A 26058-nucleotide genomic window follows, 5' to 3' on the forward strand; every position below is an offset into this window, starting at 1 on the left:
GCCCTGGTGAACAGAAGTCAGATTATTCTTTGCATCCCATCCAGGTGTAAGAACTGTTTTGTACCTCGGAAGGGAAGCAAGCTCTATCCTTTGGTCACCTGCTGATGATAATAGCATTGGCTGAGACCTGACCATTTACAACGAAGGCACTTCTGTAGGTAATAAGTTCCAGGAGGGCCCGAACTGAGTATGTCTGTTTCAGCATTTAGCATGGTTTAGCATCTGAGAGGCCGGTACATTATTGGCATATAGTATACTTAAAAATGAATATTTGTGGATTGTCTGAATGAGTGGATGTGTGTGATTCACCTCCTATTTGCAGGTCCTATGCCCTGCAATGGATTTTCAGTGTCAGGTTGTGACAGTATTTATGACGGGGATTGGCATTGTTCCCTATCTAATGGATAAAGATTACACATGAAAGGACTTTACAGTGACATCTCAAAAGCCTCATAGGAATTACTTAACAAAAAAATAAAATTGGATTCTGTATAATTTTTAATTTGTAAGCTGGCCAGAACACTGGTATTTCAGCCAGTCCTCTGGTAGTTCCGATGACGTCCCCATGATCACCCAGGCATAATCAGAATGGCTTTAGGATTTGAGAGCCAAAATGTTCCTCAGTATTTACGGCTTTGCTCGTCCATTTAAGAAAATGGACTATTGAAAAAATAGCTTCAGACACAATATGGCATTTTATGATTTAGCATGAAATCTGAGAAATATAGAGGTTATCGGAAGCCTGCAATGGTAAAGTTCCCTCTGCTATTGAAGTTATTGTCTTTAAACAAAGATTCTACATCACTAATGCTATATATATATTTTTTATGATATTCAGGTTAATTTCCTGTTCTCTCTAAGGAAGTAATTGGTTGCTTGGTATGAGAGATGGTGTGGCTTCCAAAGGTGAAAAGTATTATTTTGTTGTAATTTCTGGCTACCTAAGGATGGGAGAGGCCCAGGACACTGCAGTCAGTATATTATGTGGAGCAGGTTATATTGTGGTTTATTTATGAACTTTTACATGTTTATTTTCTTCTTTGCGGTACGCGGGCCTCTCACTGTTGCGGCCTCTCCCGTTGAGGAGCACAGGCTCCGGACGCGCAGGCTCAGCGGCCATGGCTCACGGGCCTAGCCACTCCGCAGCATGTGGGATCTTCCCGGACTGGGGCACGAACCCGTGTCCCCTGCATCGGCAGGCAGACTCTCAACCACTGCGCCACAAGGGAAGCCCACATGTTTATTTTCTATGCAAGTTTGTGTGCTCCTTTTTGAGTTTTGGTAGATAAGTGTTTTGTAACTTTGGAATACTTGGAGTTTTATATATATATATAACTTATATATATATATTTTTTTAACGTAGTAGTTAAAGCCGTGGAGAGTGTACTAGTCTACCTAGGTTCAAATTCTGGCTTTACCCTATGAATTCCCTGTGGCTTCCTCTGCTCACCTATTAAAATGGAGGATAATAAGACTGCTGTGGTGAGTTACTTACTAAATGCTATTTAAGCATTTGCTATAATGATCCTGTATACTCGAAGGCAAGGAACTTGCCCCTTGATTGTCTCTGTATTCCTAGTGCTTAAGAATTCCTAGTGCTTTCCTAGTGCATTGTCTTAGGATAGAGATAGCTCAGTATAGTTCTTCTCACTATAAAGTACTGTTACGTTGAAAGTCTTTGCTTATGTACTAATAATCTATGACATATCTGCTGAGGACAAGGAAAGGAATAGTTTTAAAACTGCAATGGATAACAAAAGATTATATGATGTAATGCCTTTATTATGTAATTATAAAACTAACAAATGATCATGGTAGAAAATTTGAAAACTCCTAGACAAAAGAGAGGTCAACAAAATTTGGAGTAACTTTCAGAGTGTAGAGTTGTCCATGAATATTAGTGCTTTCATTTTTTCTAGGACTTTAAGTCGACTGCTTCTTAAGAATGTATTCCTGATATTTTACTTTAATGATGTTTTCATCATGGGGACACACACACACACAGAAATCTGTCAAAAAAAAAAGGCATGTAAATCACTGATGTTTCAGATAGCCACATGAAATAAAGTGAGAAAGGTCAACAAGCTGAAAGAATGTGGAGTAGCATCTCCTTAATTGCTTACATAATTCTGATAATTACCTCTTTGTGGATAAAGTAATTAATGGGGAATCTAATTCAAGAAAAATGTATGAACTTCAAGCCTTCTCAAAGCCAAGTATTTCTTTCCACAAAAGGTTACTTTCCACGGCCGTGCTTCCTTATTACCAGACAGGGAAAGAGTATTGTATGGCAAAGGATCTTCCTGAAGGAGGGTGCTTCCCACACTGATTGTCATAAATGACTTCGGAATTACTGTTGCTGTATTACCAAAATCTTAAACTAGGATATTTTTGACAAATGCGGTCCTTAGTTAATTTTTAGAGCTACAAACTGTCAGATGGCTCTGAAATAACAATTGTCTGGCTATTCTTCAGGGTGATCACAATATGGTAATGACCTTGAGGTATCATTAAAAAGCAGGAAGGTGTGAGTCTTCCTTTGGTGCCAGAGTGAAATGCGAGTTGGAGTTGGAAAAGAGGCCCACAACCAAGTGATAGAGAAGGAAATGTGAGGTCATTAGTGAAAAACCAGGTTGAAGTTAAGGGGAAGAGGCATGAGGAAATGGTCAACTGTTACAGCATTACAAAGATCATCAAGGAGCATATCCATGAATGTGGTTTGTATTGCAATCTGCTGAAAAAGAGACAAATATCCTGGCCTGGCCTTCATGGAGATTATATTTTGTTGATTCTGATAATAGATTATTGTTGAAAAGGGCCTCCTATAAATTATAACCATGCAAAGGCAGCAAGATAAATTTATTTTTCTTTATGTATGTGTTTCTCATTCCTACTCACTTCTCTCTTAGGTGAAGAGAAAATCACACACACAAAAAATGTCAAGTCTCAGGTATTCCTTTTCAAAATAATTTTTTTCCAAATTCCAGTGGAGGCAATAGGTTAACTGTTAAGATTTGTAAGCCTCAAAAAGCTAGATTTTTACAAAGTGTAGCAAAATTTTATTACATAAATAATAGATTTGGAAAGAATATATGATGAAGAAAATTTGGCAAAAGCTGGCTTTTCTTCCGTGAATGACTTCACTGTGTTGGGAGAAGAGGCAGAGAAGAAATCAAAGTAATTAAACATGGGGTGAGTTTTCCTGATAGGGGACTCTAGTGCTTTAAAATAGACTAGATAATCCTAGAGATAATCTGAGGGTAGAACAGACCAATGCCTCATTTCCAATGTGGTACCCTGGAAGAAAACAGTATATTTTCTTTGAGGTCTTGAGAGGTTTTTCTTCAGTTTTGTTTTGGTTTTGGTTCATTTTGTAATCAACCTTATTAAGGTATCATTTACATACAATAAAATGCAGACATTTTTAGTCAAGGGTTCAGTGACTTTTAATTAATGTATACATTTGTTTAACTACCACCCCCATAAAGATAGATAACAATCCTAAAACCCTAGAAAGTTTCCTCCTAGGCTTTTGCAAAAGTATCCCCATCTCCCACCCCAAGGCCACCACGGATCTGTTTTTTATCTTTAGAGATGACTTTTGCCCAGTTTAGAATTTCATGTAAGTTGAATAATACAGTCGGTGCCCTTCTGATCTGGCTTCACTTGCTCAGCATATGGTTTTTGAGATTCATTCATGTTGGGATGTTTTAAACCAGGACTTTAGCCTGGGTGGCTGATGTTGTCTGAAGGCACCTATAGGTACATCTGAGTCTCTGGCATTGTCACTGTCTGTTCTTGGCTCCGTATTTTCAACTTTACTAAAAAGCACAAGGTTGAAGTAAGGAAGATCATTGTCAGTATAATGGAGGTGAAGTGGGTTCTGTTATATAATATTCTCAGCATAAATTGACCTGCTTGGAATCATTGTGTTGGTAATCAACAAGGATACTCTTCCTCCAAAAGCCTTGATACTATAAAACTTCTAAAGGACGCTGTCGTAGGACTCTTTTAGTTTTCATTTTTTGGGAAACATTTCTGGAAAAATCAACTGCTCGCAACCTGAAAGAAGCAATTATTCACCTGAAGGCTAACTCTGCTAAAGTTGAGTTGTCCGACCTCTACATGCTGATAGAACCCAAATAGCCTTGCAAAACAATGCTCTCTTATTGGATATAAGCATATAGATTGTTTAAGATGGACGTGTATATGCAGTAAAGTGAAAAAACAAAGAATCTTTGAGTTTCCCTTGCTGGTTTTTTTTATTTTTTCATTTAAGTTTCTATAGCGTATGCTAATAGTTCAGGGAAACCTCAATTTAGTTTTAGGTCCACTCTACATAAATGTTGAAGTACTCCATACCCACCTTGTTTCTACCTTCCTTCTTTTCTTCCATCTTTCCTTTCTAACTTCTTATAATCCATTATACTTAATCCTGCATTTGCTGAGGTGGCAATTAGTGTAGGAAAATTGAAAGCACTGTGAAATTTTGCTGTTCAGAACGCATGTTGACTAAATTCTATATTGAGAAAAGGTCTGAATTTACCCAGAGTAACCCTTTCTCAGCGTCTTTGAATAAAGGCCATAGAAAGTGGGCTATATATAATATCCTGACAGGTATGTAGAACTCATAGCAATTGCCCTAAAGAGCTTACCTAGCGTAGATGCATATGAATGCATTTAATAATTGCTTTATTGGCAGCAGTGCCAACCTACACAGTCTGTTTGGTTTTATATCATTCTCATTACCTGCTGTTTACCACTGTATACATTGCTAATGGCGTGGTTTCTATGGCTTGTGAATTTCACGGCCAAATAATATGTAATTTATTGCACACTTCAGTGTAGAAGATGGAGACTCCATAACTTTTCATGTGCTCTTTGCCACTTTGGAATGTATTACGCTGAGATCAGGCAAAGTAATAAATTTATTTCAAATGTGCGTGATAGCTAAACATCAATTAGGACTGATGGGCAATATTTCTGCTTCCAGCAACATAACGGTTTTTAAAGACTAAGCCATTGAAGGTGGAGTTACTGAACATGGGACTCAGTTCACTGGGATCCTTCTTAGAAAAATAAAGGACAACTTGGATTGGATATGTGTGGCTTATTCAAGTAGTAACTAATCAGCTACATCTTGGTGAACTTAATTTGTCACAGTCGTTTGGTATTTTATTAACTCACTTCCCCTTCTTCCCCCGACTCTCACGAGAACGGATCATGAGTATCTTAAAACATACTAAGTCGTCTTCCATCCCTGTTAATCTAACTACAGAAGCACACTTTCCTTATCGAATGCAACTTACTGTCTTTTAGAGTAGCTGTGGTTTTAATTCTCTACAAAATTAAAACCAGCAAAGAGAAACATTTTCAAGGAGCCACACATTGTAGAGCTTTAGAAAGAAGACTTTAGAATTAAGGGCAAATATATCGATTTATAGCTAAAGCACCTGAGGCCTAAAGTAGGCAGGTAACCATCAAGGTCAGGGAAGGGGTTGAATATCAGGTTTCAAGCTGAGAAAGAGTCTACAGGGCCTCAATCTGAGCAGGTCAAAAACCGAAAGGAGATCACGAATGTTCTGGGAAGGCTGGCATCTGGCCTCCAGTGTGGGATTCAGATGGGGAGTGGGTCCTGGGGGAACTGAGCTTCTGCAGTAGGCAGAGAAGTCCACCTCCCCTCCGGAAAGTGCCACTGACATCAGGGAGTTGAGGGGAAAGAGCAATGAATTCCAGTCCACCTGAGAAAGCAGGCCAGACTGATTAACTCTGAATTTAGGCTTATTTCAGATACTTCTTGAGAAAGAACTTGGACAAGAGCAAGCCCCACGCAGCCTCTTTTAAATCCATGCCCAGTATTTTCTGGTGGAGCTGCTTAAACCCTCCAAGTGACTCCAGTATTTTAATTTCACTCTGTATTTAATTCCGACAGTCCTATGATTGATTATTTAATGGGCAAATAAGTAGGGTCACAAAAGAGTGTGAATGTATTTTACAGGATGAGGATGGGCGGAGTGGAGCAGTCTGGAACAGGACACCAATAAAAAGGGATCTTGGTAAAGAAGAACGTCTATTAGAAATGGAGAGGAATTCGCAAGGAAATTAGTGCCTGACACCACGCCCTTCTCTCTGCATGTTTAGAAGCTAGTTTCTAATTTTATTTTCATAGGAGATGTCCCTGTGATGAATTGTCTTTTACCTCCACACTATTTATCACATGGACATATTGTGAAGTTTGTGTGAGAGAAAGCAAGTATTAGAATTTGTCTTGCAAGCAGCTATAAGCACTGCCTGGAACAATCTAGGGTAGAAGGAAAAGGAAAGGAAGGTGGAAACAAAGGAGAAAGACAGCTAATGATGCTGGAGTCTCTCGCTAGGATTTGTGGTATCTCGTTTTGAAACTAAGTACAGAAAGTCAGAACTTGACTGATTGTTTCTTGATCACGGTTTGTTTTCATTTTTGCTTTTTTCTTGCTCTCTCATCAGTTATTCCAGCCAGTGCCATGTCATTTTCAGTTTCAGTAAGCATGCCTGTCTTGTTTCCATTTGTATTATTCATGCAAACGTTGATTAAACTGATGACCCCGAGTTATCACGGAAACATTAGATGCACTTGTGGATACATTTCTTAATTTTAGAAAAAAATTCCCGAGTGAAGGTTAAAATAACTCCTCTTCAATTTGTCAGTTAAAAAAACTTCTCCTAACATACAATACCTCATTGCCTAACAATGCCAGATAAATGAAGAATTCCTATGTATTCATGAATGCAGGCTAGTCTGTATATCTTTTGGCAGGTATGACCGTTACTGAGGGTAATGGCCTTGTTTGCTGGCCATGTCCTGTCTCCTAGAAAGTTGTACTTTCCATTTTCTTTCAGTTGGTCCATTGGATATCAGAGGTGAATTTATAAAACTATACTTCCCTTTACACTTACTTTGTTTTGTTTTGTTTTGTTTTACTTGAAGTATAGTTGATTGACAATGTTGTGTTTCAGGTGTACCGCCGAGAGATTCAGATATATATATTTCTTTTTCAGATCCGTTTCCTTTATAGGTTATTACAAGATATTGAATATAGTTGCCTGTGCTATACAGCAGGACCTCGTAGTTTATCTACTTTATACATAGTATACACTTACTTTGTGTGATCCACGCTGGTCAGACCACATAATTATTTTCACATCTGATATAATTTTTTCAGGTCCAACCTCAAATCTTTGATGAGAAGATATTTTAAAATAAGTTTAGCATGTGTGTGCTCTAAATCCAACAGTAGTTATTAGAGATATGATTTTGCACTAGGTATTCCTCTCTTTTTTGTTCTTGGCCAACCCATTGAAAATTAGTTTTTATTTTCTGGTTGGTTTGCTAGATGTTTATGACTATAATAAACGTGTTAAATTTTCTCTTATATCTTAAAGCACAATCTGAATTAGCAATGGATATTGTGCTATACATAGGGGCTGTGATATAAATATAGTTTCTAACTTCAAAAACATATAGCCTAGAAGGGAACACAGACACATATGCAGCAATTATGACAACTGCATTTGTTTACTAAGTGAAATAGTACTGAGATGGATAAAGTGCTAGCAAGCCTTGAACAGGCAAATCAGCTTCAAAAATAGATGCGCAGTTCTTTAAAAATATTTTTAACATTTTTCTGGCTACATGTAGAATATAACTTAGCATAAAAACGGTATGGGTTTGAGGATATGGGGAGGAGGAGGGTTAAGCTGTGACAAAGTGAGAGAGTGGCATGGACATATATACACTACCAAACATAAAATAGATAGCTAGTGGGAAGCAGCCGCTTAGCACAGGGAGATCAGCTTGGTGCTTTGTGACCACCTGGATGGGTGGGATAGGGAGGGTGGGAGGGAGACAAAAGAGGGAGGGGTTATGGGGATGTATGTATATGTATAGCTGATTCACTTTGTTATATAGCAGAAACTAATACACCATTGTAAAGCAAATATATTCCAATAAGGTCGTTAAAAATAAATTAAGTAAAAGAAGACTGACTCATCCAATTAAAAAAAAATTCTCTCATCCTGGATTCAAGAGAAGGGATGAAGTAAAAGGATGAGGAAGAACAAGAAGAGGAAATGTGAGTGTGGAGAGGGTAGGAGGAAGAGCAGAAGGCAAATAAGTGTATGTGCTTCCCTTGCCATCCCTGACTTTTTTTCTTTTTTGGTGCTTCAGGAAAACCCAAAAGCCAGAGGAGAGCACAGAGGTGCTCACCACTGCATGTGAACAAAAAGGTGGAGAGAAGAGAATGGTGGTAATCTGCGCAGGCAACTGGAGGATGACCTGAGTGCATCTCGCCAGGAAACGGTCCCCGTTCCATAGAAGCCCTGAATATGCCAGGCTCTTATGTTTAGATGGGGGGCCGAAGGCATCTGTGGGGTCACCACATACATCACTCCTGGAGGTGTTGTTCACATTGTGTTCTTTGTAAAGAGTGTCCCTGGTGAGGTTCAACATCTCCCTCTGCAGGACCCAGCCTTGCCCTCCCAACCCGCCGAGGTCAGCAGGCAACATCCCCAGTTAATCACCAAGTGTGGTGAGATATCTGGAGTGGCCCTGGTACCCCCCAGTTCAGGCGTCCTGGGGAAAGGGTGAGGAGGACAGAGGCACCGGGGCTTCTTCTCACGCAAGCAGACAGCTCACCTGGCCCAGCGCTGCTGCATCCCTGTGGGCACGCAGTAGCCCTGGCATCCGGTAGGGGACACTGCAGGATCCACACCTGGCTGGGATTTGCCCACCCCCTGGGGACCCCGCAGCCTCTGTGGAGCCCCACTGAAGGGCCTGGGTCACCTCATGGCACCATTTCTCAACCTGAGGTTCTATAGATTTTCCATAGATGTGTAAAAATTGAATACAACACACACACACAAAATGAAGGCAATTCAAAGCAATGCTAATTTAGGATGAGTTAAAGGGCCAGGATTCCAAGTTAATTATGACCTTAAAATTAGATAACAAATACATCTGGTTTTATTACACGCTGAAAAGCAGTGTCTTCTACAAACTTTTCATGTTGGGATACAGCAAAGCTATAGAATTTATGATTCTATGACCACAGCATCAGGATATTTTTAAATTAAAAAGCACAGGCAAGTTTGGCTGGGGTGTTAAAGAAAGAAAAATGATTCTTAGGGGAAAAGGGAACATTGCGGTTCTCTGCCCACTTCCACTGTGCTGGTCTCATGATGGGCCGTGTTGCGTGTGGGCTGGAGGGACAGGGTCACTACTCCCACCTGTGTCATCAGACCTCCCACTCACAGCGCCCAGGTGGGAGGGACCCACACTTTTCACCCTGGAGCCCCAGAGCCTCCCCTTTCCTCTGCATCACTTTCACTGTTCAGGGGACCAGTCACTTGAACGCCGCCCGGCCAAATGCCCAGGTTAAATCACCCCTGTAGGACAGGTCTCTCTGCTACCAGAACACACTTGGCAAAGAGCAGCAAAGAGGCCCCAGTGCCCTGGGGATGTGAGCCCTGGGGATGTCAGGGCCCAAAGTCACTTGCAGGGTCTGAGTAGCCCCCCTGGGTCCCACACACTGACCCCAGGGAGCCCACCTCCCCACTGACTCCAGTCCCTGCCTTTGTGTGGCAGGTTCTGGTCTGACACCTGTGAGGACTGTGACCTGGAGGCCTCAGCCTGAGACTCAAAGGGGATGGAGCCTGCGCAGCGTCTGGCAGCTTAAATGAGACACGAGGCCAAGGAAGGAGGGCCGCCTCTCTGCTCCCCCTCCGCTCCTGAGTCAGCTAGTGAGTGCCGGTTACTTCCTGTCGGAGCTGTACAGATTTAGCATAAATTTTAGATACATGTCTTACTTTTAACAGTGAAAGGCTGTTACATCAAGCAAAATTGATCTCCTCCTCGGTTTTTTTTTTTTAAACATTTCTATGTAAGATAACACACAAGTACAGAAAAGCACCCTCCGCAAAGGGAGGGCTCAGTGAATTACAGTGGGCGCTCCACTCTGGGGAGCAGTAGTTTTTCCCTCTGTAAAAGCCCAGATGCTTCTGAGAAGCTCCTCTCAGCTTCCTTACTCTGGCCCGACCTCCACAGCGGAAATCCCAAAGGGACTGGATTCTCCCAGCCCTCCAGCACCCTCCACTACTTTCTGATTGTGCTGCCACACTCATTTTGAGTTATTTGTGTGTAAATCACTGCACTTGGAATATACGTGGAGTAACTGATTTCATTCTTATAACCGAATAAGTTAGCACTTATTCTTCTCCCCTTCTACAGGGGGCAGCCAGGGTGCTGGGGACATCCTGTATATTGAACTGTGTGTTGGTAGCAGATGTGTTTATATTTACAAGAAACCATAAAGCTCTACGCTTAAGATCTGTGCCCTGTACAATACACCAAGGAAACTTCAATTAGAAAGAGATGCCAAAAAAATTTCCCCACAAAACAAACTTCAGGGCCAGGTGGCTTCCTCTGATTTCTACCAAACATTTAAGACAGAAACGATGCCCGTCTCCTACACACTCTTCCAGAGAACAGATACAGAGGGAACACACCCACACTGCTTTCATCGGACCAGGAGAATACTGATGTCATACCAGTAGCAGATATTACAGGACAGGAGAAATTACAGGCTAAAGACTTCTGAATGTCGATGTCAAAATCCAAAAGCAAATATTAGCAGTCTAAATCTAGAGGTTTTCAGAAAGGAAGGAAACTAGGATTTCGTGGCGGTATTTCCAGTGGTTGATGTGGACAGGATCACTGGATGTTTGGGTGCTGCCTGGGAACGTGGAGAGAAGGGACAATGCCATCGGGTTAGTGGAATGAACATTTGGTGACAGAGATTAGGAGGGCCTGGGTCATCCTCAGAGACAGTCCTGGGATGGGGTCTCTAGGCTGTGGCTATGGAGGGGTCCCTCTAGAAGGGCATGGGCCTCTCTCCTGTGCCACTGCAGGGTCTAGGGATGGATGAGGAGTTTGTAGGGGCTGGATTTTGATGAGGAAGGATGAGCAGGGAAGGTGCGCCCTCAGAGCCAGTGCAGCCACGGCCCCTCCCCAGCCAGGCCGTAGCCCAGGCTACTCAGACAGTTGCTCACATCAATAGTCAGGCGACAGTGGGGCACGCCAGCTTCACCCACTAAACCACCAAGCACAGCCCAGCAGGCCACTGTCCTCATTAATCAGCACTACCTGTGCATCCAGGGCTGGTTGTTGAAGACCAAGCTAATTTGTTAGAGACGTGCCATGTGGGCAACTGGCTTGGAGAGACCAGGGCTCTGAGCCACGTGGAGACAAGCCGACCACTGGTCAGACCACCAGGAGGCTCACCCAGTGTGTGAAGACGCTGAGGGAGGAGGGACGTAGATGGGACCCCCTGATCCTTCAAGGGACCTTCTTTCAGGGATATTTAAGAGCTGTGGGGTCAGGGATCAACATGTAAGGGAGGCAGCGGGTCAGGCATGGGCCCTCCTGTTGGCTCAGACCCCTCCTGTCCTTGGAGCAACCATGGGGCAGGCAGGAGGATTGGGGTCATGGAGGGAGGGGAGCCCTGGGCTCAGGGGTCCAGAGCACCATCTAGAGGATTCAGGGGTTCAGGGATTTCTGTCCCAGGGAACCAACTACATTCCTGTCCCACATCCATCTGTCATCAGCTTTGCGACTCCGGGAAAGTCACTTAAAATCTCAACATTTTCGTGCCATGTACCATAAAATATGGTTCACAGCACCTGCCATGAGTTCCCCACGGGGCTGATGTGGGGATCACAGTAGATGACGACGGATATTCTTCACAAGCTCTAAAGCATCACACCCATAACCTTCCCCACTCCCCTGCCCTGTGGCATCCAGGTCCCCTCTCTGGAGGCAGCACTACCACATTTCTTGCTTATTCTTCCAGACATTTAATATTTGCACACTTAGGTAGAACTTATGAAGTAACCATCATTTTTCATCAGGGTCTACCTGATTTGCTGTATTAAGCTTCATCATGTAATACTAATAAGTGGGCCCTATTAACGTTTCCATTATCACAGAACAAGGAACTGAGGACAGAGGGTCTGCATAACTTTCCCAGGTTCATGTGGCTTCTGGTATGATTTGAATCCAGACCATCAGGCACCAGCCCCCACTCTGTCGGTCACTGTGCCGTGCTCCCTTTCTGTATTAGCTCACTAAATAAAGTCATGTCCCCGTGCAGTCAGGCTGCTGGCTATTTTAAGGGCACACCACATTGCAACACCCTCTTCTCAGCCCAGCTTCGATTCACTTGACTCCCCTAGACTCCCCTAGGAGGCTGGTGAACAAAGAGAACAGACGTGTGACCTGGGAATGAATTGACACCTCTGCATGGTCTTCTCCCAGCAACATATCAATAGTTCTCTCAGTTTCTGTCGTGTTTTCCAGGATCATGACTCGGGTACCAAGAAGAAAAGGAAGATTATAAAGGAGTCAAACACAGGATGCACAAGAATATCATCTGCGATCAAGATAATCTGCTGGCCATCTGCAGCGGTGGTTCAGGTACATCAGAATCAGCATCTGGCCAAACAACAAGGTAGGGACACAAATAGCACCCCCACTAACCACTCCATTGAAGGTACTGTGGAAATAATACCAGCAAGTAGATTCAGGAGCAATGGCTGTAGTTTGTACAGCAGAGCCTGGATCTGGCTGAGGGAGGATTGGGCAGGGAAGGTGCCCACTCAGAGCCGGTGCAGCCACTGCCCGCTCTTAGGCAGGCCTTAGTCCAAGCTGCTCAGACGATTGGTCAGTTTCTAGTCAGTGAGACCGTGCGGGCATGTAAACCTCATCTGTTAAGCCACCAAAACACCAGCCCAGTAGACCCTGTTCCCAGCTAATGAATATTAACTGCTCATCATCCAGGTTTGATCAGTTGAAGATGATGCTAATTCTCTGTGCAACTGTCATGTGGGCAGTTGGTTTGGACTGTCCTGGGTTTTGAGTCAGTTAGGGAGTCAAGTAGACTACTGGTCATTCAGGGTGGTCACCTGACCACCAGGAAGTCTCACTGCAAATCAGCTGCTAGAATCAAGTGCTGAGGGGGAAGGGAGGGGAGATGCACACATATTTGGATACCCCGGTCCATCAGGGGGTCTGCATTTGGGGGAAAGACATTGTATTTGGGGTCAGGGATTGAAACGTAGAGCCAGGAGGTGGGTCCAGATTTGAGCCATTCTCTTGGGCCAGGCACCTCCTCCGAGTACCAGCTGTCTCCCTGCAGCATCCTTGGGGCAGGAGGATGTGGGAAAGGGAGTGAGGAGAGCTCTTGGTTTGTGTATCCAGGGCATGATCTCATGTCCATGTGTTCAGGAATCTCTATCCCTCCCCTGCCTCAGACCCATCACTCATCAGTGTTGTGACTCTGGGCAAGTTACTCAATCTGTCTAAATTTCAGTGCCCTGAACCATAAAATATGGGTCACAGCCCCTACTCTGCCCACCCCACAGTGCATCACAAGAAATAATATTCTTTCCATGAGCTCTAAAACTTCTTACTCATGTCATCAATGTGAAAAAGTAGGCTCTATCCTCCTGTTTGTAGCCTCCTAGGTGCCCTTTCTGGAGACGACCTACTTATTCTTCCAGGCATTTAATACTTGAACATTTATGTAGGTAGCACTTATGAAGTACCCATCATTTTTCTTCAGGCTTTGTATTTACTAATTTTTAGCCTCAGAACATAATACGAATAAGCAGGTCCTACTAATATTTCCATATCCCTGGCCAGGGAACTGAGAAACAGAAGGGCTAAGTTACTAACCTTCCCAGGTACACGTGGCGTTCAAATAGGATTTGATTTCAGGCCATCAGGCACCAGCACCCATACTCTCCCTCTTTGTGTTGTGCTGACTTTGTACTTGTCTCATGTAAATAAAGTTATTTTCCCCATGTGATCAGCCTGTTGGGTATTTTAAGTGCACGCTCAAATGCAAGGTCCATCTTCATAAGCCCTACTTTGCTTCAGGGGACTCCCCGGGCAGCTAGTAATAAGGAGATCTGAAGTTTCACCTGTGAATAAGTTAAGGCTTTTGCCAGGAAGATGTCAACACCTCTCACTATTGTGAATGTATTTCCTAGGAACTTGTTTCAGGAATATGAAGAGAAAAAGACAAGGATTCAAACCAAGGATACATATGGGGATTGATCCTCCGTGAAGAAAATATACTGGCTGGCCCTCACCGTCATTCAACAGCTCAAAATGAACATCTAGTCCCAAAGGGTTGAGCCTCAAATATCATCCCATACAAGCCACTCCATTGAAGTCACTGTGGGAATTCCATCCTGAAACTGATCAAGAGTAATGACTATAAAAATGTTGTCATATTATCTTTTGATTGAGATATAATCCATATTCCATCAATTCATATATATATATATTTTTGGCGGTACACGGGCCTCTCACTGCTGTGGCCTCTCCCGTTGCGGAGCACAGGCTCCGGACGCGCAGGCTCAGTGGCCATGGCCCATGGGCCCAGCCGCTTACGCGACATGTGGGATCTTCCCGGACCAGGGTATGAACCCGCGTCCCCTGCACCGGCAGGCGGACTCTCAACCACTGCGTCACCAGGGAAGCCCCACATTTTTTATTAACTGTGTGATTCGGCTGCTTTTAGTGTACTCAGGTTTTGCAATCAACATCTCTAATTCCAGTACATTTTCATCATCCCCAAGAGAAACCTCATACCTAGTATCAGTCATTCTCATTCTGTCCTCCCCTTTCACCCCAGCCCTGGGTCTTTCTGTCCCTATTGATTTTCCTATGCTGGACATTTCATATGAAAAGAACCACACAATGTGCGGACTTCTGTGTCTGACTTTTGCAGTAAGCAAAATGTATTCAAGGTGCATCCAGGTTGTAGCATGTATCTGTCCTTCACCCTTTTAATGGCTGAATAATATTCATTGTATGGATATAACACATTTTATTTTTCCATTCCTCAGTTGGTGAATAGTTGGGTTGTTTCCACTTTTTGACTATTATGAATAATGATACGACAATGTAACACTCATGTACAAGTTTTTGTGTGAACATATGTTTTTTATTTCTCCTGGACATATACCTGGGAGTGGAGTTCCTGGGCCATACTGTATCTCTGTGTTGAACTTTTTGAGGAATGGCCAAACTATTTTCTTTTTCATATTTGCACCAGCGATGCTTGAAAGTGCCAATTTCCCCACATCATTGCCAACCCTTGTTTTTAAAAAAATTATATGGCACAATACTGGGTATGAAGTGGTATCTCACTGTGGTTTCAGTTTGCATGATTTTGACTAATAATTTTGGACATGTTTTCATGTGCTTATTGGCAATTTGTGTCTCTTCTTTGGAGCAGTATCTATGCAGATTCTTTTTCTCATTCTTAAAATTTGGTTATTTGACATTTTATTGAGTTGCCAGTGTTCTTTACATATTCTGAATACTAGGCTTTATCTGATATATGACTTGCAAACATTTTCCTTCATTCTGAAGGTTGTATTATGTCTTTCTTGATGGTGTTCTTTGAAACACAAAGGATTTTAATTTTGATAAAGTCCAATTTCTTTTTCCTTTTGTTGCCTGTGCTTTTGCTATCATATTTAAGAGTTCATTGCCAAATCCAAGACTATGAAGATTTACCTCTTTTTTTCTTCAGAACTTTGTATAGTTTAACTCTTATATTTAACTCTTTCATCCATTTTAAATTCAAAGTCTATTTTGTCTGATATTGGTATAGACACTCCAGCTCTCTTTTGGTTACTATTTGAGTTTTCTCACTGAGGTTGGAATTCCTTTTTCTATCCTTTAACTTTCAACCTGCTTGAGTCTTTTGATCTCAATTAAGTCTCTTGTAGACAGCATATAGTTGGATCATATGTTTTTACCTATTCCGCCAATCTCTGTATTTTGATTGGAGTGTTTAATCCATTTATATTTAAAGTAACTGCTGACAAAAAAAAGACTTATTTCTGCTATTGTGCTGTTTCTTTTCCATCTGCCCAAAGCTTTTTTGCCCCTCATTTCCTGCATTCCTATCTTTCGTTGTGTGTGTTTAGCTGATTTCTTACAATAAAATATTTAAATTACTTTCTCACTTCCTTTTGGGACTATTCTATAGCTATTTTCTTTGTGTTTACCATGGGGATTACCTTTAATATCCTAAAATTAAAACACTCTAATTTGAATTTATACCAGGTTAAACTCAACAACATCCAAGTTCTTGAAGCTAAAAGTGCATCCTACTATCTCAATGCAAAAGACCTTCTCCAAGACACACTGCAGTTTCTGCCTGGCTGGGACATTGCCCCAGAGTGGGGTTAAGTTTAAGGAGTCGAAGGAGGCATACATTTCCATCCTCTGGATCACTGCTCACCAAAAAATACATAATGCCAGGCACTTATGTAATTTTGAATTTTCTAATGAACACACCAGGAAAATGAAAATGGTGAAGTCAATGTAAATAATAGATTTTTAATTCAGTATCTGCAAAGTGTTAGAATTTTTACATGTGGCACGAGAAATGTGGTCATATTACGAGGGCTTGAGAGCCGCATGGGGCAAGATAGAGGACAAACAGCATGCACTTGAAACTCTAAGAAGTGAACGCTAACAGGCAGATGGGGCCTGGAAGTCCAAAGTTGAATAACAGCCCATAACAGGGTGATTATGGTGGGGTTTTTTCCTGTCTCTGTCTCCCAGTTTACGCAAGGCACCCAAAGTCCAGCAACAGCTGAAAGTTAAAACCATGGGATCAACCTTTTATTTCTAGCCAGACAAGTGAGAAAGTGGGGGGCTTGGATGTTGAGGAGTGAGGGGGTCATCCCCATTGGTCTTTTTCTTCCCAGTTACCACATCTCCCCTGCAACCTCAGTGATGGCAGAGGCCTTCACTGAGAAATGGCCTGTGTCTCTGGACAAAGGAACAGGTTAAGAGGCTCCTATTGTCTGAAAAGTGTGGGGGCATGCCCGTTATTTTCCTTTCTTTTCTCTTGCTATTTAAATTGACAAGAACAGATACTACACTTGATCTTAGCCGAAAGGCTGAGATGAAATAGACAAAATAAACTTTAAGCGAAAATTACTGTCAAGTATAAATTTTACTAATCTAGTAATTCCAAAGGACCAAAGAGCAGGGCAGTGGCTTTATTGAGAACCCAGGATTTCCGAGTGTCCACCGTGCTCAGTCACTTTTAAATCATCAGTACAGCCCTATAATTCAGAGATTTAGGTGAAGTGACTTGCCCAGGGTCACACAGCTAAGTGAGAGTCTTCTGGGACCAACACTAACTTTTGCAAAGGCGTCTCTTGCTATACTTAATCACTGCCATCATCTGACACTCACATTCTTTCTTTTTATACTATTCTGTTTCCTTGGGTCAAAGAATCCGACCCCTGAATTAAGGTTAAATAGGAATTAGTGGCAGATCAAAAGCCAAAATCGCTTCAAGATATTCTTTTAATTACCCCAAGTAATGCCTTTAGTCACAAAAATATAGAACAATATAGAAAATTACAAGTCAAGTGACCTTAGTGTTCACAGGCAAGCACTAATACATTTTAATGTACCATGATCATATTAAAATAGAAATAACTATGAAACATTTTCTGCGGAGAAGCAGCCCCTGCAGCAGGCAGCAGAAAGGGACAGGAAGGCTGCATGGCGCCCAGGCCACCAGTGGCCTAGGTCTCACCCCGCAGCGCACTGTTGATGCGCCGGAACGGTGCTTCCTTCTCGGAGTCTAGGTCTTCAGCGGCAACAGGGAAACCCAGCTCAGGGCCTGGGGGCAGCCTCAGAGGCTCCCCTTGCCGGTGCGGCAGCAGAGGAATCCTGCGTTTTCGGGGCCTGGGACTGTCAGATGTGCAGGAGCCATTCCTCCAGGGCCCTTTCTGCACTCTTGTCTCTGCATCTTTGTCAGGCTGGTTTTTCCTCTGGGAAACCACCGGAGCTGCAGAGGGCGATGGAGGGCCCTCCTTGCTCCCTTTCTTTGCAGACTTCTGGGGCAGCCCTTGCGGTATGGTGGGACCCCTCCTTCTCTTCACTGGCGGGAAACCTCGGGTGGAGCTATATGAGCTCGTGATGGCGTTTCTTTGGGGGCAGGAGCTCATACAAGTGGTCTACAGTTTCCTGGTGGATCTGTCTTCTGCCCACTTGGCGTGGAGGTCTCTCTGCAGAGGTCCAGGCCTGGGCACGAAGAAAGAGCCCCCCAGGGGGCCTAAATGCAGATCGTGCGCCCCCGGTGTCATCGGGGCCGCTTCTCTGGTCTTCGTTCCTCCCTGTGACTGTGGGGACTTCCTCCTGCTCGGCCATCCCTTGCCCGCTCTCCTCCAGGGCCCTCAACACCGTCTTCTCTGTGCTGTAGTTGTAGTTCGGGACACAGCTGGGTGTCGTGGCCGGCACTGGCTGTCCCTGCGCCACACTGACAGTGACTGTGTCCACTGCGGACACTGAGCTGCGGGACGTCGTGGAGGTGCGAGCACCCATCTCTGCCTTCTTCTGATGGCCTCGCCTGAAGATGGAGATAAGGATCCCCATAAGGAGTGCAGCGTCTGCGGGATGGTAGAATGGGGTCTCAGAGACTCTGTGGCAAAGCGTAGATGCAGAGTCACTGGACACTTGTGGGCTGGCCTGCGAGTGGATAGCCGGCCATAGACAGCTGGGTGACCCGGGCCGGCCACGGGAAGTCGGTGGGCGCGGGGAGCGGGCTGGGGGCAGCCGAACCCTCCTGGCAGGTGCTGGTCCCCCAGTGCCCGGTGTGAGGGTGAGGGGCAGGGCCTACCTAAGTAACTGCCCCTAGAGAACTTGGGTGAGGTTGGTCCTTGGTTAGAGAGCTGGGCTCCGAGCACTCTCCTTCAGCTGCCAACTCGGCCAAAAGCGGAGTGCGCTCTCTTTGGCCTGTTGCCTTTTTATACTCTGAAACCTGTGAGCGAACAATGGGCGTGCGTTGGCGGGGCGCAAAAGTTTAGGGAGGGGTGGCGCATGCGCAGAGTACACGTCAGGCCCTGGGGCGCACAGGTGAGGATGCGCGCCCCTGGACCGTTTAGCGCTTCTGAATCTCCCCGGGGGTCTGAGGGCTGGAGGTGTTTGCCTTGAGGGTGATGAGCTTCTTGGCAGGGCAGCTGCCCCTTCTCTCCCGGCCGGCTCTAACTGTACAGGATGGGTCCCCGGCCACCAGAGCAGGAAAGCTGGAGAGCAGGGTACCTGGCTCAGCAGCCGCCGCCCGAGGTGGCAGATTTGGCATCAGCGGCTGTGCGTCCGCCTGCCCTCCCACCTGGTAACATTGGAGGAGAGAGCCGCTAAGAACAGAAGTGCAAAAAAAAAAAAAAAAAAAAAAAAACCCAGAAGTGCCCAAGCCAACCAGATCCTGCTTGGGTGACAATTGAAGGGGGATAAATGACTGAACAAAAATTAAGTCTCAGAGACATGTGAAACAATATTGCAAGTTCTAACTTTTGTGCCGTTGGAGGGTCTGAAGGAAAGGTGCAGAAGAAAATATATGAGGAAAAGAATAGTTGAAAACGTCACTGATTTCAAGACACAGACCTAAGCTCAGAAAGCTTCACCCTGACACACAACCTGATAAAAAAGCCAAGGTGAAGAATAATCTTGTATAACCGACCTGTTATACATCACAGAATGTCAACTTGAAGGACTGTGATTTCTCATCAGAAAACAGAGACCAGAAAAGAATGGAATAACATCTTTAAAGTATTAAAGGAAAAGACCAACCAGGATATGATATCCTTAAAGCAAGGATATCCTTAAAGACTGAAAGTCAAACAAAAGCCAAAATGAAGTCTGATGGAGATGAGAGAAAACTAAGAGAATTCATCACCAGACAATTTGCTATAACAATATTACATGAAAGGAACTTCTTCAGGCTGAAGTGAAATGACACAAGAAAGAAGTAAGCTTGCAACTTCAGGAACAAAGGAAGGGCAACAAAAATGGCAAGTATCTGGAAAAATTATCCTCTTACATTATTTTGTATATGTATGACTTTTTTTTTTTTTTTTTGGCCACGCCTGCGTGGCCTGCGGGATCTTAGTTCCCCTACCAGGGACTGAACCCGGGGCCCCAGCAGTGAAAGTGCTGAGTCCTAACCACTGGACCGCCAGGCAATTCCCTGTATATGTATGAAAAAAGGATACCACAGTCTCAGAGGGTGGCGTTGACGTCATATAAATGTGACACATATGACAGCTATAACAAAGAGTGGAAGGTAAAAGAATCTATATGGATGTAAGCCTTCTGAATTTTATTTAATTGGTAAAATATTAACTCTAGACTGTGAAACAATACGTATACATAGTGTTATTCCAAGAACAATTAAAAAATGACAAACTCAAGAAAATTGGATAACCTCAATAGTCCTATATTTAGGAATTGTGGACAAGATAGCTAAAACATTCACATATGTGTTTTGTGAAAAGTTTTTCTCTTGGTTAATTGCCTAGGAGTGGGTTTTTGGGTCATATGGTAAGTATGGCCCTCTCAGCCAGCCCTGGTCACCACTTCAGGTGTCACCCCAGCAGGATCTGGATGGTGTGGGCACTTCCGTTCTTAGCGGCTCTCCCCTCCAGTGCCGCCAGGGGAAAGGGCAGGAGGACGCAGAGGCGCTGCTGCCAAAGCTGCCGCCTCTTGTGGGAGCTGCACAGCCAGCGACCTTGCCCCACTTTGCTGGGCGGGGATCCCGTCCAGTACAGTTAGTTACCCCGACAGCACTGGGGCACGGCCAGGGGAGAAGGGCCAGCTGTCCTGCCAAGAAGCTCATCACCCTCAAGGCAAACACCTCCAGCCCTCAGACCCCCGGGGAGATTCAGAAGCGCTAGACGGTCCAGGGGCGCGCATCCTCACCTGTGCGCCCCAGGGCCTGACGTGTACTCTGCACATGCGCCACCCCTCCCTAAACTTTTGCGCCCCGCCAACGCACGCCCATTGTTCGCTCACAGGTTTCAGAGTATAAAAAGGCAACAGGCCAAAGAGAGCGCACTCCGCTTTTGGCCGAGTTGGCAGCTGAAGGAGAGTGCTCGGAGCCCACCTCTCTATCCACGGACCGACCTCACCCATGTTCTCTAGGAGCAGTTACTTAGGTAGGCCCTGCCCCTCACCCTCGTCCCGGGCACTGGGGGACCAGCACCTGCCAGGAGGGCTCGGCTGCCCCCAGCCCGCTCCCCGCGCCCACCGACTTCCCGTGGCCGGCCCGGGTCACCCAGCTGTCTATGGCCGGCTATCCACTCGCAGGCCAGCCCACAAGTGTCCAGTGACTCTGCATCTACGCTTTGCCACAGAGTCTCTGAGACCCCATTCTACCATCCCGCAGACGCTGCACTCCTTATGGGGATCCTTATCTCCATCTTCAGGCGAGGCCATCGGAAGAAGGCAGAGATGGGTGCTCGCACCTCCACGACGTCCCGCAGCTCAGTGTCCGCAGTGGACACAGTCACTGTCAGTGTGGCGCAGGGACAGCCAGTGCCGGCCACGACACCCAGCTGTGTCCCGAACTACAACTACAGCACAGAGAAGACGGTGTTGAGGGCCCTGGAGGAGAGCGGGCAAGGGATGGCCGAGCAGGAGGAAGTCCCCACAATCACAGGGAGGAACGAAGACCAGAGAAGCGGCCCCGATGACACCGGGGGCGCACGATCTGCATTTACGCCCCTGGGGGGCTCTTTCTTCGTGCCCAGGCCTGGACCTCTGCAGAGAGACCTCCACGCCAAGTGGGCAGAGGACAGATCCGCCAGGAAACAGCAGACCTCTTGTGTGAGTTCCTGCCCCCAAAGAAACGCCATCACGAGCTCATATAGCTCCACCCGAGGTTTCCCGCTAGTGGAAAGAAGGAGGGGTCCCGCCATACCGCAAGGGCTGCCCCAGAAGTCTGCGAAGACAGGGGGCGAGGAGGGCCCTCCATCGCCCTCTGCAGCTCCGGTGGTTTACCAGAGGAAAAGCCAGCCTGACAAAAATGCAGAGGCAGCAAGAGGGCAGAAAGGGCCCTGGAGGAAGGGCTCCTGCACATCTGACAGTCCCAGGCCCCGAAAACGCAGGATTCCTCTGCTGCCGCACAGGCGAGGGGAGCCTCTGAGGCTGCCCCCAGCCCCTGAGCCGGGTTTCCGGGTCACCGCCGAAGACCTAGACTCGGAGAAGGAAGCAGCGTTCCGGCGCATCAACAGTGCGCTGCGGGATGAGACCTATGCCATCGGGGACCTGGGCAGCTCTCCCCAGCTCTTCCCCAGGAAACGGAAAGCTCCAGCCTTTGCCTCTGCTCCAAGCCCCCCAGCTTTGGGCGGCCCCGCAGATCTGAGCTGCATGTTTGCAGCTCTCAGAGTTACGGCAAGAAAGAGGGGGCCCCCGAGCACCACACACAGCAATGGGGGCAGCATGGGCCTGAACTCCTGGGGCCCGCCTCACCAGAGCCACCCCACGGTGACCATGGGACCTAGCCCTAAGAAGCAGCCTAGGTTTGGAGGCACTACTGCCCCCATCTTACATCACATCCCTGGGGGCCCACCCAGGCAGGGCCCCCCTACTTCCAGCAGAGGGCGCAGCCCATGCCCAGCCAAGGCTGACTTTAGGGGTGTGTCGGATCCAGCCTCTACTCCTATCAGCCTCAGCTCCGCAGTGGGCACAGCAAGGTGCAGCCTTGCTCTTAGGGCCCCCTCATCACCTGCCCAGGGCTTGGCTGGACAAAAAACCACTGGGCCATCGACCAAGTCATTCTCCTCCAGGTCGCGATTCATTACCTTGGGGTTTAAGAGGAGGAAGTTGGCCTGAGCCAATAACTTTGGGGTGAGGCCATCAGTGTCCACCTCCTCCCAGGCTGGGCCTCGTGTGGACCCTGTTTCGATGTGAAACTTACAATAAAGCTTTGTTCTTGTTCTTTTGCATAATCCTCACGTGTCTGTGATCTGTAGATCAAGTGTGGAAAAGCACTGGCTTGTATGAGTGGTAACATGGAAAGCCAGACCTGTTGACAGTTTCCTGTGACCCTGCTCATGGGTTGTGAAGAGTAGCACAACAAGATGGCTACAAGGGCCCTATATTAAAAGTGTGTTTTGAGTTTAAACGATGCAGCCTGGAATAAAATGGGCCCAGAGGGAGGGGTAAACAGGGAGGGTCATCCTTGTCTGTTGTAATTGCTACTTCCCACCCACTTCTCTGGCCTGGAGGGGGCTGGGTCATCCCGAGCACACACCAGCCGCCCATACTCTACACGTTTAGTATTTTCTAATGTAGCAGTTTCTTTGACTTTTTTTGTTTTGCTTTAATAGGTCTTAGACAAATCATTTACATGCACATCTCACTCGGAGAGTATATGTCCATACAACCTAAAACAATCTACAGATCCAGTGCAATCCCTATCAAAATTCCAATGACATTTTTTACATAAATAGAAAGAACAATCCTAAAATTCGTATGGAACTGCAATAGACTTCAAAAGCCACAGCAACCCTGAGAAAGAAGAACAAAGCTGGAGGCAACACTTTTCCTGATTTCAAATTATACTACAAAGCTAGAGTAATCAAAATAGTATGGTACTGGCATGAAAACAGACACATACACCATGCAACAGAATCAAGAGCCGAGAAATAAATCCACACACATACAGGCAACTAATTGACAGGGATCCAAGAATACTCAACAGGGAAAAGATAGTCTCTTCAGTAAATGGTGTTGGCAAAACTGGATACCCACATGCAAAACAAAGAAAGTGGACCCCTATCTTACACCATTTGTAAAAATTAACTTGAAATGAATTAAAGACTTAAATGTAAGACCTGAAAGTGTAAAACTCCTAGAAGAGAACATAAAGAGAAAGCTCCTTAACATTGGTCTTGGTGATGATTTTTTGGATATGACAACAAAACCACAAGCAACAAAAACAAAAAGCAACCAATGGGACTACATCAAACTAAAAAGCTCCTGGAGAGCAAAAGAAACAATCAACAAAATGAAAAGGCAACCTAGGAATGGGAAAAAATATTTGTTAACCACATGTATGATAAGAGGTTAATATCCAAAATCTATAAGGAATTCAAACAACTCCATAGCAAATAACAAACAAACAAACAAAAACAAATAATCTGATTCTAAAATAGGCAAAGCAGGGGACTTCCCTGGTGGTGCAGTGGTTAAGACTCCACACTTCCACTGCAGGGGGCATGGGTTTGATCCCTGGTCAGGGAATTAAGGCCCGCATGTCATGCAGCGTGTGTAAAAAAATAAAATAAAATAGGCAAAGCAAGACTAGGAAACAACTAAGTGTCCAACAGGTGAATGGATAAAGAAAATGTGACATATCCAGATATAGATAGATAGATAGATAGATAGAAAGACTATTTGAACGCCACGTATACCTAGGAAGGTTAGTTACTTAGTCCTTCTGTTTCTCAGTTCCCTGGCCAGGGATATGGAAATATTAGTAGGACCTGCTTATTCGTATTATGTTCTGAGGCTAAAAATTAGTAAATACAAAGCCTGAAGAAAAATGATGGGTACTTCATAAGTGCTACCTACATAAATGTTCAAGTATTAAATGCCTGGAAGAATAAGTAGGTCGTCTCCAGAAAGGGCACCTAGGAGGCTACAAACAGGAGGATAGAGCCTACTTTTTCACATTGATGACATGAGTAAGAAGTTTTAGAGCTCATGGAAAGAATATTATTTCTTGTGATGCACTGTGGGGTGGGCAGAGTAGGGGCTGTGACCCATATTTTATGGTTCAGGGCACTGAAATTTAGACAGATTGAGTAACTTGCCCAGAGTCACAACACTGATGAGTGATGGGTCTGAGGCAGGGGAGGGATAGAGATTCCTGAACACATGGACATGAGATCATGCCCTGGATACACAAACCAAGAGCTCTCCTCGCTCCCTTTCCCACATCCTCCTGCCCCAAGGATGCTGCAGGGAGACAGCTGGTACTCGGAGGAGGTGCCTGGCCCAAGAGAATGGCTCAAATCTGGACCTACCTCCTGGCTCTACGTTTCAATCCCTGATCCCAAATACAATGTCTTTCCCCCAAATGCAGACCCCCTGATGGACCGGGGTATCCAAATATGTGTGCATCTCCCCTCCCTTCCCCCTCAGCACTTGATTCTAGCAGCTGATTTGCAGTGAGACTTCCTGGTGGTCAGGTGACCACCCTGAATGACCAGTAGTCTACTTGACTCCCTAACTGACTCAAAACCCAGGACAGTCCAAACCAACTGCCCACATGACAGTTGCACAGAGAATTAGCATCATCTTCAACTGATCAAACCTGGATGATGAGCAGTTAATATTCATTAGCTGGGAACAGGGTCTACTGGGCTGGTGTTTTGGTGGCTTAACAGATGAGGTTTACAGGCCCCCAGGGTCTCACTGACTAGAAACTGACCAATCATCTGAGCAGCTTGGACTAAGGCCTGCCTAAGAGCGGGCAGTGGCTGCACCGGCTCTGAGTGGGCACCTTCCCTGCCCAATCCTCCCTCAACCAGATCCAGGCTCTGCTGTACAAACTACAGCCATTGCTCCTGAATCTACTTGCTGGTATTATTTCCACAGTACCTTCAATGGAGTGGTTAGTGGGGGTGCTATTTGTGTCCCTACCCTGTTGTTTGGCCAGATGCTGATTCTGATGTGCCTGAACCACCGCTGCAGATGGCCAGCAGATTATCTTGATCGCAGATGATATTCTTGTGCATCCTGTGTTTGACTCCTTTATAATCTTCCTTTTCTTCTTGGTACCCGAGTCATGATCCAGGAAAACACAACAAAAACTGAGAGAACTAATGATAAGTTGCTGGGAGAAGACCATGCAGAGGTGTCAATTCATTCCCAGGTCACACGTCTGTTCTCTTTGTTCACCAGCCTCCTAGGGGAGTCTAGGGGAGTCAAGTGAATCGAAGCTGGGCTGAGAAGAGGGTGTTGCAATGTGGTGTGCCCTTAAAATAGCCAGCAGCCTGACTGCACGGGGACATGACTTTATTTAGTGAGATAATACAGAAAGGGAGCACAGCACAGTGACCGACAGAGTGGGGGCTGGTGCCTGATGGTCTGGATTCAAATCATACCAGAAGCCACATGAACCTGGGAAA

At 45.3% G+C, this 26058-nt stretch overlaps 1 protein-coding gene and 1 pseudogene across 2 annotated transcripts; one reads left to right on the plus strand and one right to left on the minus strand.

Annotated features, from left to right (window-relative positions):
• Positions 1-16933: 16933 nt before the first annotated feature.
• Positions 16934-17037, minus strand: LOC117310971 (U2 spliceosomal RNA; annotated as a pseudogene).
• A 3948-nt stretch (positions 17038-20985) lies between these two features.
• On the plus strand, positions 20986-22780 carry LOC141277793 (nuclear envelope pore membrane protein POM 121-like). 2 transcript variants are annotated; one of them, XM_073799848.1, is made up of 2 exons: positions 20986-21075; positions 21346-22780. In XM_073799848.1, the coding sequence occupies exon 2, from the start codon at positions 21371-21373 to the stop codon at positions 22751-22753; it is 1383 nt and encodes a 460-aa protein (XP_073655949.1). In that variant the 5' UTR covers positions 20986-21075; positions 21346-21370; the 3' UTR covers positions 22754-22780. The 2 variants fall into 2 exon arrangements, with proteins under 2 accessions (XP_073655949.1, XP_073655948.1); XM_073799847.1 differs by having other exon boundaries at positions 20987-21075; positions 21306-22780.
• Positions 22781-26058: the final 3278 nt, after the last annotated feature.

The sequence above is a fragment of the Tursiops truncatus genome, unplaced genomic scaffold (genome assembly GCF_011762595.2).
Source record: "Tursiops truncatus isolate mTurTru1 unplaced genomic scaffold, mTurTru1.mat.Y mat_scaffold_82_arrow_ctg1, whole genome shotgun sequence".
Taxonomy (NCBI): Eukaryota; Metazoa; Chordata; class Mammalia; order Artiodactyla; family Delphinidae; genus Tursiops; species Tursiops truncatus.